Here is a 14,764-nt window from a genome sequence, read left to right on the forward strand (position 1 = left end):
TGATCTTATAAAAAGCTGAACCACCAATAGTTAGGCAGTAGAGGGATAGGCAATTCTGTCATGCGCAGAGAATAAGTAGAAGGAGGTATCAGGCTCCAGAGAAGATAACTGGAATGAGAGGTAGGGAGAAAGACAGGAGATACCCAGAGCCAGACAGACAGTCAGACATACAGTAGGACATACATAATAAAAGAAAGGTTAAAAAAAAAAAAGCCTCAAGACAAAACGTAGATGAAGAGAAACAGGTTAATTTAAGTTATAAGAGCTAGTTGGACAAGCATAAGATAAGGCTAAGCATTCATAACTAATCCTGAGTCTCTTTGTCATGGTTTCAGAGCTGGTTGATGGTTCAAAAAAAAAGCCTACTACAAAGTACTTCCATCTCGTATATCTACTATTTAATTCAATTTTACGGCAAGCTAGTATACTTAGATTTGTTTAATGCATTTTAGCTCATGATTTCCAATTCTTATTTAATAAAGCTTATTTTTGTCAACTCGAAGAATTGTTGAAATAGAATGTGTTCATAGAGTAATTAGTAGAAATTTGTTTGTTACCAAGTATCTTTTGCGTACCCATTGCAAGTTAAACCATGCTAGACTAAAGTGAAAGAAAGATTTTGGATTTTGTTTGCGTTTCTAAATTTCAAGACTCATCTCTCTCTCTCTCTCTCTCTCTCTCTCTTTTTCTCCTCTCTGTGTGTGTGTGTGTTTCTATCCTTCCCCCCTCCTTGTGTGTATCACACACAGATAGCAGAAACTGAAAATAAATGTTGAATTTTGCAGGTCACAAAATTTACTTTTTAAAATTATAGACCCTGTCCACTGGAAAACAAGAGAAACTAATACTGTCAGATCTGCTTGAATTAGAATAACTAGGCTTAGTATTGGTGGTCTGTTATAGATAAGGCAGTTGACCGATCTTTCACTGGCGTCTGACTCCTTAGAAGTAGAGGATATGACCCAGCTGCATCCAGGGAATGTTTAGAAGCCTTTCACACCTGCATGCAAGATTACAGGTGCTCACGAGTCAGTGTGCAATGTGTGGGACTCTCGCCTCCTCTGCTTAGACATCCCGGTACACATTGCACTGCTTAGCAATTGTTCCAAGCATTTCTGAACTGGGACACAAAGAAAAGAAAAATGAAAACTTCAGGATTTAGTTATTATTTTTTATTTATTCTGATTTTGAAATGAAAAATTAAAGCTATAAATACTATCTAGAGGATTATTTTGTAGTTTTTCAATAGCCATTTTCTGTGCCTTAAGTAAGCTTAACATGAATAATTGAAATTGAGCTAGCAAGAAAAATCCTGGCAGACCCTTTAGGTAGTTATAAATTATACTGATATATTTCTCCAGAGTCTTTGGGTAGGGCACTTATGTCAAGTGGAGTTTACTGGTTGGTTACTTGTTTCAGATGACATTGTAGCTACTTACTTATCTTAAAATCTTCCAGAGGAGTTAATTCTATGCTGTAGAAGACTTAGGAATTTGAGGTTTGATTCAGTGAAAACACTGTGTCCTTTAAGTTTTCTTCCTACTATTGCACAATTCAAACTTTGTTCAGAATACCTAGATGACTAAAGAAGTCACTGGATTTTTAAGATGTTATTTTTATTTATTTTGGAGCAGAGTAATATAATCTTTAGAATACAAAAGTTTTCCAAGATGACAGAATATTTTTTCCTTTCATAATATTTAATGCTTATATAAAATGTTATTTTGTCTTGAAGTTCTTTTTGACTTTGCTGCCACCTAATGGTTAAGGCAGTAATTAATTTTTTCTTTCTCTTTTTTTAGCAAGAGAAATATATATATCAGAATATATATACATATATATTTATATCACAATAATAAACATGAATTTTGCCTTGCTCATGTAGTAATATTTTCTTCATTTTTTTCTTTGAATTCTATAGTTAACATATCTGACTGAAAGTTCATTTCATTAATTGTATATCACCATTTTCTTGTTGCCTTTCTTGTCTTTCTTGGTAGTTTTAAACAACTTTTTCTAAATCATAGTTGTTCTAATATGTTATAACCCCACTGCAAGAGTGGTGTATGTGGCCAGCTCTACGACAGCGTGATGAGGCTGAAGTACATTGTCAATCTCTCCAGGCCCTGACTTTTTCAGATATCAAATATAAATGAAAACATCTATCTCTGTTGTTGGAGTGGAAAATGATACATTTTAATGCTTTGTCGTGTATCTGATGTTTGTACAAACTATACACTATCAAACTTGCCATGCTTGAAGTACATCTGTTATCTTGAACTTAACAGACGTTAGGTTTAATAGCTATCCAAGTAGAATTTTGAAGGCAAATATCTTATCTAAATTCTTGTGTGACCGATCGGTGGACAGCTGCAGCTGGTCAGGTGTTAGTTTCTGGAAGAAAAGCACTGGACTTTCCTTACCAACTCTGTTTTCCTTCCCGGGCAGGAGTGCAGATCACTGCACGGGGAGTATGTTGGGCGAGCCTGTGGCCATGGCCACCCCTACGTGCCAGATGTTCTTTTTTGGTCCGTGATCCTGTTCTTCTCCACAGTTACCATGTCAGCCACCCTGAAGCAGTTCAAGACCAGCCGGTATTTCCCAACCAAGGTACCTGGGCTCTGATATTCCTGACCCGAACATAAACTAATGGGCAGTTGTTGTGAGATGCCACGTTCTTAAGAACAAAGGAGAGTTAGTGACAGATGAAGGGAACCGCGGAGAGGTTTTGTTGTGAGGGAATTGGCGAGTTAGTGGTAGGCGTGGGAAGGGGCTGGAAAGGAGGCACTTTGGTGACACAGGCATCTTAGGTGGCACAGGCCCTTCAGGTTTTACCTCTAATGGAAAGGGTCAACTCTTCCCTTCCCACTTACAGCTTTGGAAAGTCGAAGCACACATCATATCACTGAGTATCACGTTCTTTCCCAGTAGGCAGAGGGGCCTATTCCAGCCTGACAGGTACCTCAGAGGAGCTACCATTCCACTGTCTAATCCCTGGTTCTCAGCCTTCCTGATGCCGTGACCCTTTAATATCGGCCCCCATGTTGTGGGGACCCCAACCATGAATTTGTTTGCATTGCTACTTCATTGCTGTAATTCTCTACTGTTATGAATCACAGTATAGCTCTCTGTATTTTCCAGTGGCCTTAGACAACCCCAGAGAAAGGGTCATTTGATGCTCAAAGGTGTCATTACCAAGAGGTTGAACAGAGAAACCCTGAAATGCTCTCTAGACAACTGTCTTCTTGTTTTAAAAGCATCAATCCTTTCCCCTAATCCACCATGCTTGTATCTGTATTTGGGAAGTAAACAGAATCAGTTGAGTTCACTACTTAGCCCTGCAAAGTAACTTCTTTGATGTTTGATTCTACCACAAAAGGAGACAGTGGATGAGACAGAAAATAAAACTGAGTAAACAAATATTTTTGGGTTGAGATACCTATTTCAAAAGCATTCTTCTTTGGCAAACGTGTGAAGTTTTCCCTTCCACAGAGAGACGCTTTTCTGTCACCTTCTCCTTGCTAATATGATGGGTTCATTTCCTCCACCTCCACTTAACCTGATCAATACTGAAATGTTCTCTGTATGTTGGAACTTTAATCCTAAGTATTTTGTGCACATGTTGCAAAAGCATACTAATAGAAAATCAATATGTCTGATAATTACTTACGGATAATTACTAAAGCACGTCTTGTAGGAGTTGGGAGGTGCTTCAGTCAGCGCAGTGCTTGCCTTGGAAGTATAAGAATCCAGAGCCTCAGAGGCCTTGTTTTAAAAAACTGGTGTATTGGCGTAATTCCAGAGGCAGTGAGATTGGAGGGGAGGAGGTGAATCCTGCATGTGCCTGTGCCTTGAACCAGGCCTACCTAGTGAAGTTCCATGCCAATGAGAAACTGTGAGGACCAGTGTCTTAGGCTTCTTTTCTGACTTACACCTGTGTGCTGTGCACATGCACACAATGACTTCTTTTCTGACTTACACACGTGTGCTGTGCACACGCACACAATGGCTTCCTACAATGAGAAATCATTCAAAAACTGGTTTATACAGAATTTGCTTTAAATAAAAGAAATTTTAAAGCTTGCCCACGCTGTTTTTGTATGTTACTAATTGTCATGCCTTGAGTAAAGCAATTTTTAAAAATTAAGTAAAACATGTAATTTTATTTAATGGTCCTTTAGATTCATAATATTAAAATGTAACTTGTATGTAAGAGTCCTAAAATTCATCAGATTCAGGCCAGATGACCTAAATTTGTGTTTTAAATTTTCACATACCTGGGATCAAAATAAATACTTTACATAAATACTAAAAGGAAAATGACCACCATTATTTCAGCTCAATAAATCTTTATTCTGAGAAGTGTAGACGAGGAACATGAATATGTACTCAAATTCTAGACTAGCTAACAATAATTCTTTATAATGTGCATAGAATGTAACACTGCAGTGATGGCCCTTGTCAAGTATGATTGAGACTGTTTCTGAGTACCTTGTTGTTTATAGCTCTCCCAAGTAACAACGTTTTCTTTATTTCTAGGTTCGATCCATAGTGAGTGATTTTGCAGTTTTTCTTACAATTCTGTGTATGGTTTTAATTGACTATGCCATTGGGATTCCATCGCCAAAACTAAAAGTACCAAGTGTTTTCAAGGTGAACATAACTAGCACTTAATGTCTATCTACTTTTCTGTCTCTCTGTGTCTATAAATCTTTATGTAAATGATATCTGTGACCCCAGTACGTGAGATTTTCCTGAGAGTATGAACAATATACATTAATAGAATAAGAAATAAATGATATACAGTATCAATAAAATTGTGATTTAATATCAAAATAGAATTATAGAAATGAAACCAGAAGGCAGCTTAAACATTTCCCTCTTGGGTATTACGGTTGGAATGTGTGCTTACATTACAACATGCCTAATGCCAAGGAATCATTCTGAAACTAAGGAACATGCATTATTTTGAGGTGAAACCGTAGAGTGGATGGGGTTTGAAAACCAGATAAAGTAGTCTTTGGATGAGAATGCCAACCATATTATAAAGGCAGGACATGCCCTTGAAGCCAGGAACTTACTGTCTCAGCCTGTTTTCTCATCTGTCAAACAGAACTAGGGACTTAATCAAAGGATTTTTGCTATCATAATGAATTCCTCTGGGACTCAGTTCCAGCATTAACCATGTTTTGAACCTTTTTCTGAACTTCTGATGTGACTGAGTTTCTGTTTTTGGTTTTTAATTTTTGTACAGCAGCCTGTACACATACCTAAAATAAGTTACTATATTATATCAAAACACTCTGTTTATATGTCTGCTTGTGATTATAAACTAAAAGAGTGTTCTATCTTATTTATCTATGATCTTGTTTCTAACATAGTCTTCAATATGCAATTTTAAATTTGCCAACAGTAAATGATAAGTGTTGGTGTTATTTGCTTAATGCAGATACTGATTGTGAATATGTTTTCTAATTAACCTGCTGGAGTTCAAATTCAGCCTCAATTAATTACTAGCCAGTAACCTTAGACAATTTACTATAGCGTTCTATACCTCAATTTCATCTTTATAGTGTTGAGTAAAAAAAAAATGAGTTGAAAGATAACACACTTAGAATGGTGTCCTTAGTGATGTAAGTTCTCCATGAGTTCATTATCATTGAATGCTCAGCCAATCATTTTATAATTAAAATTTCCCTGTTTGTATCTTATAACTTAGTTCAGTTATGTATTTATCAATCTAGGTACTAATATGTATGATTAATTTTTTTCTCAGCCTACAAGAGACGACCGTGGATGGTTTGTTACACCATTAGGTCCAAACCCATGGTGGACAATTATAGCTGCCATTATCCCAGCTTTGCTTTGTACAATTCTGATTTTCATGGACCAACAGATTACAGCTGTCATCATCAACAGAAAAGAGCACAAACTAAAGGTATGTTTTAAGGCCCATTATACTATTAATCACTCTCATTTAGTTGGTAGGAATTGGTGGTCATAGATTCTGCCTGTATTAAATATTCATTTGTTCAGCATGAAATGCTATTTTCAGGGTCATAGTTTTTATTGATTTTCAGGAAACTGTCTCACAGAGGTATAAAAATTTGCTTGCACTATTTGACTAACCTCCAGAATATGAAACCTTACCTTCATAGGGAAAATCAGTTCTAACTTTAGCTTGCTTAGCTTTGCTTTAAGGAAATATTCTATTCTGATGAAATACATTTTATACCAATCTGCCTATGTTTGGGATTCCTCTTTCCTTTATTTGCCACCAAGAATGTTCATTATTATAAGGGACCGTGTCTTCAAGTATGTTTCACTGAATCACATCATTTAGAAATTATTATTTGTTTGCAATGCCTAAAACAAAGAAAAACTTTGGACATAAATACTATAGTTTGTAAGTCATGTCTTTGAGAATTACTGCAGATTTCTAACAAACTTTTAAAACAAATGGATTTTATTTACTGTATTCTGTCCTGCTGTTTTGTAACTGTACGTATTTTCACTATCATTCAATTTGTATGCACTATAAGTATCATTTATACAAATGTTAGGTTGATAAAATATTGAAAGGTTAAAAACAATCAGAATCAATTAAGGAAGATGGGGCAGAAGACAGTAAGAGTCAGAGGAGCAGGAAGGCTACTGTGAGGTAGGGGAACTGTACCTGTGAAACCTCAAGGATAACACCGATAGATGGTTGGCATGAAAGGGGGAAGGTCACCAGGTCCATTACTAGACCAAGAACTACAGGCAGCTAATGATTGCTAGGGGAGGGAGAATTCATATTTCCCAGGGATGAGCCCCTCATTAGTTAACCAGTACCAAATGGTCAGTGTTGAAGTCATAGACGCATAAGCGACACTAAATGGAATCAGCAGGTTATATGTATATACTTATACATTTCAGTGTGTGTGTGTGTGGTATGTACGTAACAATAATAAAGAAAAAGAAGCCATGAATCTGAGAGAGAGGTGGGGAATATGGCAGATGTTAAAAGGAGGGTGCATGGAAGGGTTTGGGAGCAGGAAAGAGTTGGGAAAATGAAGTAATTATATTTAATTAAAACTTTTATAAAATCAAAATCAATCCTTGTAAAATAGGAAATGTACAGTCTTATTCTGTTCTGACATCTGAAGAAATTGCCAGCTGCCTTTGCTTGTCTCTAAAACTAAAAATTATTGCTGAAGTAACAGATATTGTGCTATGTACAATTTTATAAATATATTAGGATAATTAAAATATCTATGAAAACTATTTCACTGATATAACAATAAGCAGTTATAAGAATATACAATTGCTTATAATAAATTATCCTAAGGAATTTGGGGTACATATTAGAGAGAGTGGGCATTCCTCATTCTCTTGAAGAAACTAATAATGAAACTTCTTTTAAATATAATTAAATTTGTGTGTGGTTTTTGTCAAGTAAAATGATTAATTATTGAAGATGTCTATTTCACATTTTCTGTAAACTCTTAGGGATGGCAGCTATTGTGGCTGACACCAGAAACCGCAGCACTTGGGAGGGTGACTCAGGAGGATGCATGAGTTCAAGGCCACCTTGACTACATAGAGAATACAATTACAAGTGAAAAATACCATGAAGTAAATAAGTGCTAGACCATTGGTGTGTTGGCCTGACCAGTTCTCCATGTAGAAAGGAGAGACCCTGACTTACAGTGCTGCTATTTTTCGTGGTTCAAATGTCCCTACTATACTACCAACTGATATCAACTAAGGAAATTTTTATTTGTTTTTATTCACACAATTTGATCAATGCAGAGAAAGATTTAATAAAATTTGCATTCTTCCATGATTAAAAAAAAACTTGGAAAGCTGAGGTTCAAAGTAACCAAACATTAAGAATAACAAAAGACAAGAGCAGTATATGACAAGTTCACAACCAATATCATCACAAATGAGGAAGAACCGAACGCACTCTCTCTGAGACCAGGACCAGGACATGGCAACCTGCTCTGATCTCTCTTACGGGGTACAGCAATATGATAAGAGAAAGAGATAAAAGCACACAAATAGAAAATGAGGTAGAAAATTATCCACTGTGCATGAAAAAAATCATTGAGTAATTAGTTTTTGGATGTGAAAGAAGTGACTCCAAAGTTTCATTAAACTAGGCCATTATGTATTATAAGTTTTGAGTGACTTACAAAATTTGTTTTATTTTTAAAAATAAGGAATCCAGATTATAAGTTTAATAGCCTCATTAAATTGAATATACTTAATTTATTTTTGTAATGTTTAATAGTTTCAGAATTAATTATAAAGCACATCACAAATTATTATTAATATAGCACAGCTAGTCACAGCTCAGCAGAACTCTGTAAAGTCAGTTAAGCATGATGCTGCAAAGTGTATTAACCCCTACTGTAGTGAGGGGCCGGCTTGTTGGGGAATCTGTCCCGCCTGGTACCCCACAGTCGGCAAGACCCAAAGAAAAACATACACAGGACTCCATAAGATTATAAGCTGATTGGCCCATTAGGTCAGGTTTCTTATTAGTCCTTGTAACTTATATTATCTGTAGAAAAGGACTGCGGACAGGCCTGCTTTTCGTCCTGCCCGGCTCCCACACGGCTAGCTTAGCCCTGGAAATAACAACACACAAATTGTATTCATTTAAACACTGCCTGGCCCATTATCTCTAGTGAGTAGTTACTGGCTAACTCTCACATCTTGATTAACCCATCTCTAATAATCTGTATAGCACCACGAGGTGGTGGCTTACCGGAAAAGATTCAGCATGTCTGACCTGGTGGCTGGTTCCATGGCATCTGCCTCATAGCCCTCTTCCCAGCATTCTGTTCTGTTTACTCTGCCTACCTAATTTTCTGTCCTATCAAAGGGCCAAGGCAGTCTCTTTATTGACCAATGAAAATAACACAATAGACAGATAACCCTCCTCCATCACCCTATTCGCTAAAATCTAGAATCACTACACTATACATCTTGGTTTTTTAAAATAAAAATATCTTTACTTTTCTCTTTTTATATGAGTTTGATTTATAAACCAGAGAATATAAAAAGTTAAGGGGAAAAATTGAAAACTCTATATTTCATTAATCTGAAAGTGGCATTGCTTGTGCTTTTCATACAAACCTAGGTAGTTTTTCCTTGGTTAGCTACACAGAACCCCGGGTCCATGCAACATGTCCAGCTCAAAGCAAATATTTTACATAGTACATATACTGCCTGCTGTTTTCCATATAAGAACACTGCATTAAAGACTATGTCAACTACATAAATCTGAATTATCATTTAAATAACTTTATATTTCATTATACTGAAGTTTTAAATTGAACTAAGGACTCTTTAGGGGAAAAAAGATAGAAAGTCATCATTTGGCTTTCAACAGAATAGTGTAGCCTTTGTAATAACAGGCAGAAATGCCACCTTGCTGAAGCCTGGCCGTCTTTCCAGACTGTGAGTTAAACTGCTCTAGGTTTAACTATTCCAAATCTATAAATGATTAGTGGAATCATATATAGAAGAATAGACAGCGATGGATATTTAGTATCATCTTCTCAGCTGTCACATACCGTTGCTCCTTCTAGGCTTCAGACTAGGGAATCACAGGCCTTTGTTCTTGTTCCTTGTTCTTCATACAAATAAATAAGTCTTTGACATTTGCAACTATTGCAAAGTTCTAAATATATCCATCATTTTTCTTCTTTAAATCAAGGAGAGTATTGCTAGCATAGTAAAACTTTCTTTAAGGGTCCTCCAAAGTTCTCGACAGGATTGAATGGCATGAAGAACTAAATTGTTTAATATTTGTCTTGAAAATAAACACAAGGCTATATTACATTATCTCTTTTGTTACACAAATAAATCAGCATCGGTGTAAATGTTAAAATTTCATCTGAAATCAGACAGGACCCATCACATTGTGCTGTCCCCCACCAGCTGTCTGCCGTCCGAGTGCTCTGCGTTCACGTTGGGTGTAGACATTTTCAAAGCAGGTTCCCTCCAGTCATAGCTTAGCAACAAGAGAAACTTATTTCCTGCATAGTGCCTTTTCCTCCTATAAGTTCCACTATAATATAATCTATTGTTGGTTTTCCTCCTGACAACAACGAAAGTTTACTTTCTTAGAAGTCTGCTTACTACGAATAACAGTTTCTTTCATGGCTATTCAACCTGCCTGTTGCTACACTCAATTTTTTTTTTTAAGTTTTCTGGCTTTGGCTTGAGATTCATATTTATAAAAAAAAATGTTTCCTGAATACATTCTCCAATCACAAGCTAAACTACACTTTCAGATTTTACTATTTTTTTTTTCAATTGAAGGCTCATTGTTGGTTGGTTGCAACATTGTCTGCAATTGTTCTGTGAATCATGTTCTTCCATTTCTGTGTCAAACACTTTGTGGTCTTCACTGAATGTATCTGAGTGCACATCATTTCTTCGGGTCACCCCAGTATTCATGTCATTTTCTGTCTCTTCCAAATGTATTGTAGATCCTCCTGAATTTTCCTCACCTTATTGCCAGAACTTCTTTTACATTTTCTTTTACATGGTATCTTTCATGACAACAAGAAAATGTTTTTACAATAACTTTGCTAGTAAATTCACAATTAAGTGTTGCGCTAAGGAGACTCACTGGTTAAGTAACTTGTACCTGAGAATGGGGAGCATAAGATTAGCAAAACTTGAAATCATGCAAGCATGAAAACAGTCACACATATCATAATATGGCCATGAAAAATACTATATATTGTATAGATGTACACGTAAATCCATGCTCTAGATTTTTTTTCCTCTTTTAGAGTTGGAGAGCATAGGGGTTAGCTGAATCCTTTTCAAAGGCATTAAAAACAAAAGCTTGGTTTTGTTTGGGACTTGCTATGTAGAAGTGGAAATAAAGAGAGACATTATTTTGTAGAAAAGAAAGTTTCTGTTAAGATACAGCTCTGGGATTTTCTGCTTGTTTCTGTAGACAGTTCAGGCTTCTTTTGACATCATTTTTAATAAACAGCAATACAATCCCAGATCACCAGAGTAAATGAATGCATTTGCAGCATTCATTTGGCACCGCATTCCCTTGATGATTATGGCATTTGATATGTTCTTTTTTGCCCTCTTTGTCAGCCTGGTTCTTCATGTCAATCTATAGTCTTTTATGTGGTTAACTTGACAGATGCAGGAAATTGCTGCCAAGCTTTGCAATGATTTTTTTCAGCGGTGGCATCTGGGTATCAGATGGTCCTCTTGGCTGGCCTCTTGTCTTGCTGCATGTTGGTTTTAGTGGGGTCTGGTGCAGCCTCACCTGTTGCTATGCTCCCTCTTCCTCCCATATGTCCATTTCCCATGATTCAAGGATGAATGTGAGAATAAAAGCTACAGTTCTGTCTTTATTTTTGAAAAAAAAAAGCTACAGAAATATGTTGCAAGGTGCAGAGTTCTCTCTGTGACAAAGGGATTCTTCCTTTTGGCTGGCATGCCTAATCAGCTAATAATTTGTTTGCGACGAAATAGTTTTTAAAAACATTTTCAAAGAAAGGCAAGAAGGATGCTGATTAATGAGTGGAAATGTCAAACTGCTTTATTTCCATTCAGTCAAATTATTCTTATTGTACAGAATAATTGAGGGAAATCATGTATTCATTTTAAAGATTAAATTATTCTCTCTGAAATAATTATCTTGCCCACTTCCAGAAATCCAAAATTCTATTGTTTTTGTTTATATCATATTTTTAAAAAACTAGTAAGAGCTACAGGATGTCATTGTTCTGAGGAAGACTTTCTTTATATTAGTACATTTAGTGAGTGTGGATGCTTAGAAAGTGTTTATAGAATAAAAAAGTAGAAAAACCTCAGCTCTTTAGGAGCTCTCATCTTTTTTCTTTTGCTGTTCAGCTTCTGGCCCCAGCACTCCTCAGAGATCTCACTCACTTTGGGTAGTATCACAACTTGAAAATAGTTCCGCAACACAACTGCATTGAATCACCTCAGACACAGGAATTTTGGCAGACTAATTCATATTCTAATTCGCAGTCCCTAGGACAAAACACACTTGTAACTGCTTCAGGCATTGCTTTTCAAGGACTTGCAATTTATACTCTAAAACTATAGCTTACAGAATGTTTTGCCAAACTTTTTTTCTGTGCACTTTTAGTTATGCTAACGCCATGAATTGTTTTCCATTTTCTGTATCTCCCCTGGCATTTTATCATCTCTATCAGGACAAGTGTAACTGCTCTAATTATTCTACAATTAAAGTTATTACATTGGATTTTAAGATACATTTCAAGAATGCATGTTTCCTTATAAAAGTCATTCCACTCAGGAAGCAGAGGTAAGCGGGGACTGCCCATGAGTTCAAGGCCAGGCAGGTCTACATAATGAACTGCAGGGCACTTAAGCTATATAATAAGACACTGTAACAAAAAAAAAAGTCAATCTGCAAATTCTATTGATTGTTTCCTGTGTGTTAATAATTGTGCTAGGAAACAATGGAAAATACCAAGCAATGATTTGATGTTATCTGTCCTTAATAAACTTGGTTTTTTAATAGGAGAATCTAATATGCAGTTGGTACTTATGATATAGCACAGGTTACTCTCAATGACTTCTACAATGAAATAATTTAATTATCAACTTCTCTTAGATAGGAAAAGGCCTGAGATTTGTTTTTTGTTGTTTTTAATTTTATTTTTAATTAAAAATAGTTTCTTCTCTCATGTGATTTATCTGACCACAGGTCCTCCTCCCTCCACTTCTCAAAGCCCCCTCCCATCTCTCCTCTCCCCTAGAGTCACACCTACTCCTGTTCCTCTTCAGAAAAGAGTAGGCCTCCAAGAGACAGCAGCCAAATAGTACAAAAATAAAATGCAGTAAGACAAGGCGAAAGCCCTCATATCAAAGCTCAACAAACCAACTCACCAAGAGGAAAAGAGTCCTAAGAACAGGCAAAGAGTCAGACACACCTGACCATTAGGAATCCCACGAAAACTCCATGCTAATAGCCACAACATATACACAGAGAACCTGGTGCAAACCCTTGGAGGCCCCATGCTTGCCATCATGTGATCCCAACAATGCATTTCCAGAACTATATTGCATGGGCTTTCATGAAGTAGTATTAAAAAATAAAAATAAGAACCAGAACACAATATAGATCAAGAGTTTTGCGGCTTCTGGGGTTTTTACACTTTCTACACCCACAGGGCATAGCTGGAGGGGCCAAGAGTGCCTTTGGGTGTCTTTTGAGCTCTTTCCTTGGAAATCTAACCCAATCAGCCCATCCAGAGAGCCATCTCTAACACCCTGGCACCTACTTTTCCTCAATTTCCTTCCTGCACTTAAGTGTGGGTCAGTGAGAGTAAAGTGGAGTTAGAGAGGAGGCAGGAAACATAGATGCTCTTATTTCAAGGGATGACTGTGGAGAAGTCACCAATGAACTGAGACAAAAGTCAGACTAAGTAAGGGAGATTAGGCTCTATGATATTCTTTCCAATAAAACATCTCCTGCTGAAACAGGAGCAGGCTGCGGGAAACAGTACTTAGGGGCTTAGTTCAAGGGCATCTGCCGTGAAGGGACCCCCAGTATTGTCAGGAAGTGGTTTCTATTCACAACCGAGACATCTGTAGCTTGTTGCTGACACCACTCCTTTCTCTTTCTCTTGTGTCTTTAACAGAAAGGTTGTGGCTATCACCTGGATCTGTTAATGGTGGCCGTCATGCTGGGCGTGTGCTCCATTATGGGCCTGCCATGGTTCGTGGCTGCCACGGTTCTCTCCATCACGCATGTCAACAGCCTGAAGCTGGAATCAGAGTGCTCTGCTCCAGGAGAACAACCCAAATTTCTCGGCATCAGAGAACAGAGGGTGACTGGGCTCATGATTTTTATTCTTATGGGTTCATCCGTTTTTATGACCAGTATTCTGAAGGTAATAAAATTACCCCTTATCAAAGAATGAATATATTTAAGGTATCAGTTTAATATAAACATAAATTGGTAAATATTGCATGGCATGGGATAAAAGTGATACATTACTTAAAATTTTATATGATTCTCCTTCACCAAGTATGAATAAAATTTTGTCCTATGTTTTAGAGTCCTTAAGTATGTGAACGTGTAATTTTGTCATAGTTCCTGACAGTAACAATTCTGATTTGTAATTTTCAAACTATGGGAGAAGCTCACACTTCTTGAGCAGCTAGTGACTGAGTTCACTGTAGTCTGGCCCAGGCTAAAGGGCCTATTATTTTGTCAGTATGTAGATTGGATGTACTTTACTATGAGTGAGTGGCACTGGACAATGCCGTGGTCTCAAAGAGAGCTTTTTATTTCGAAGGCTTCACACAGACGCTACATATAAATCAGCACTGCATATAAGAAATCTTCACATTTGAAATTATCAAATTAATTTTGAGTATCAGTAAAGAGGGATTGTTTTGTGATATAAATCTGGCAGATATTCTTGCAGCATGTTAGTTGCTTTATAAATTATCATTCATTTTGAATGCTTAAATATCAAATATTAATTGAATTATTGAATTTACATAGCTACTTGTATCTAATCACTTAAAAGTTGTATTTCTGCTATATAAGTAAAAGGATACTAGATAAAATGAGCTAACCCAATAAAAGAAATTTGAACAATCCACATGTTAACCGATATCTGCCATAACCTAGGACCAAACTGTAGAAGTAAACTTTATTCTTTACCATTAATCCAAATATTTTGCTATTTTAAAATAGAATATAAACTGTCTTTAATGTGGCTAA

At 36.5% G+C, this 14,764-nt stretch overlaps 1 protein-coding gene across 6 annotated transcripts in view; it reads left to right on the top strand.

Annotated features, from left to right (window-relative positions):
• Slc4a10 (solute carrier family 4 member 10) overlaps positions 1-14,764 on the top strand; it is a 231,728-nt gene that overhangs the window by 188,680 nt on the left and 28,284 nt on the right. For all 6 annotated transcript variants that reach the window (XM_048426118.3, XM_085681046.2, XM_085681049.2 and 3 more), the window contains 4 exons: positions 2,449-2,610; positions 4,540-4,653; positions 5,777-5,938; positions 13,671-13,922. In XM_048426118.3, the coding sequence (XP_048282075.1) occupies positions 2,449-2,610; positions 4,540-4,653; positions 5,777-5,938; positions 13,671-13,922 (690 nt within the window). The remainder of the gene's footprint in view (positions 1-2,448; positions 2,611-4,539; positions 4,654-5,776; positions 5,939-13,670; positions 13,923-14,764) is intronic.

The sequence above is a fragment of the Myodes glareolus genome, chromosome 21 (genome assembly GCF_982192425.1).
Source record: "Myodes glareolus chromosome 21, mMyoGla1.1, whole genome shotgun sequence".
In the NCBI taxonomy this organism is placed as follows: Eukaryota; Metazoa; Chordata; class Mammalia; order Rodentia; family Cricetidae; genus Myodes; species Myodes glareolus.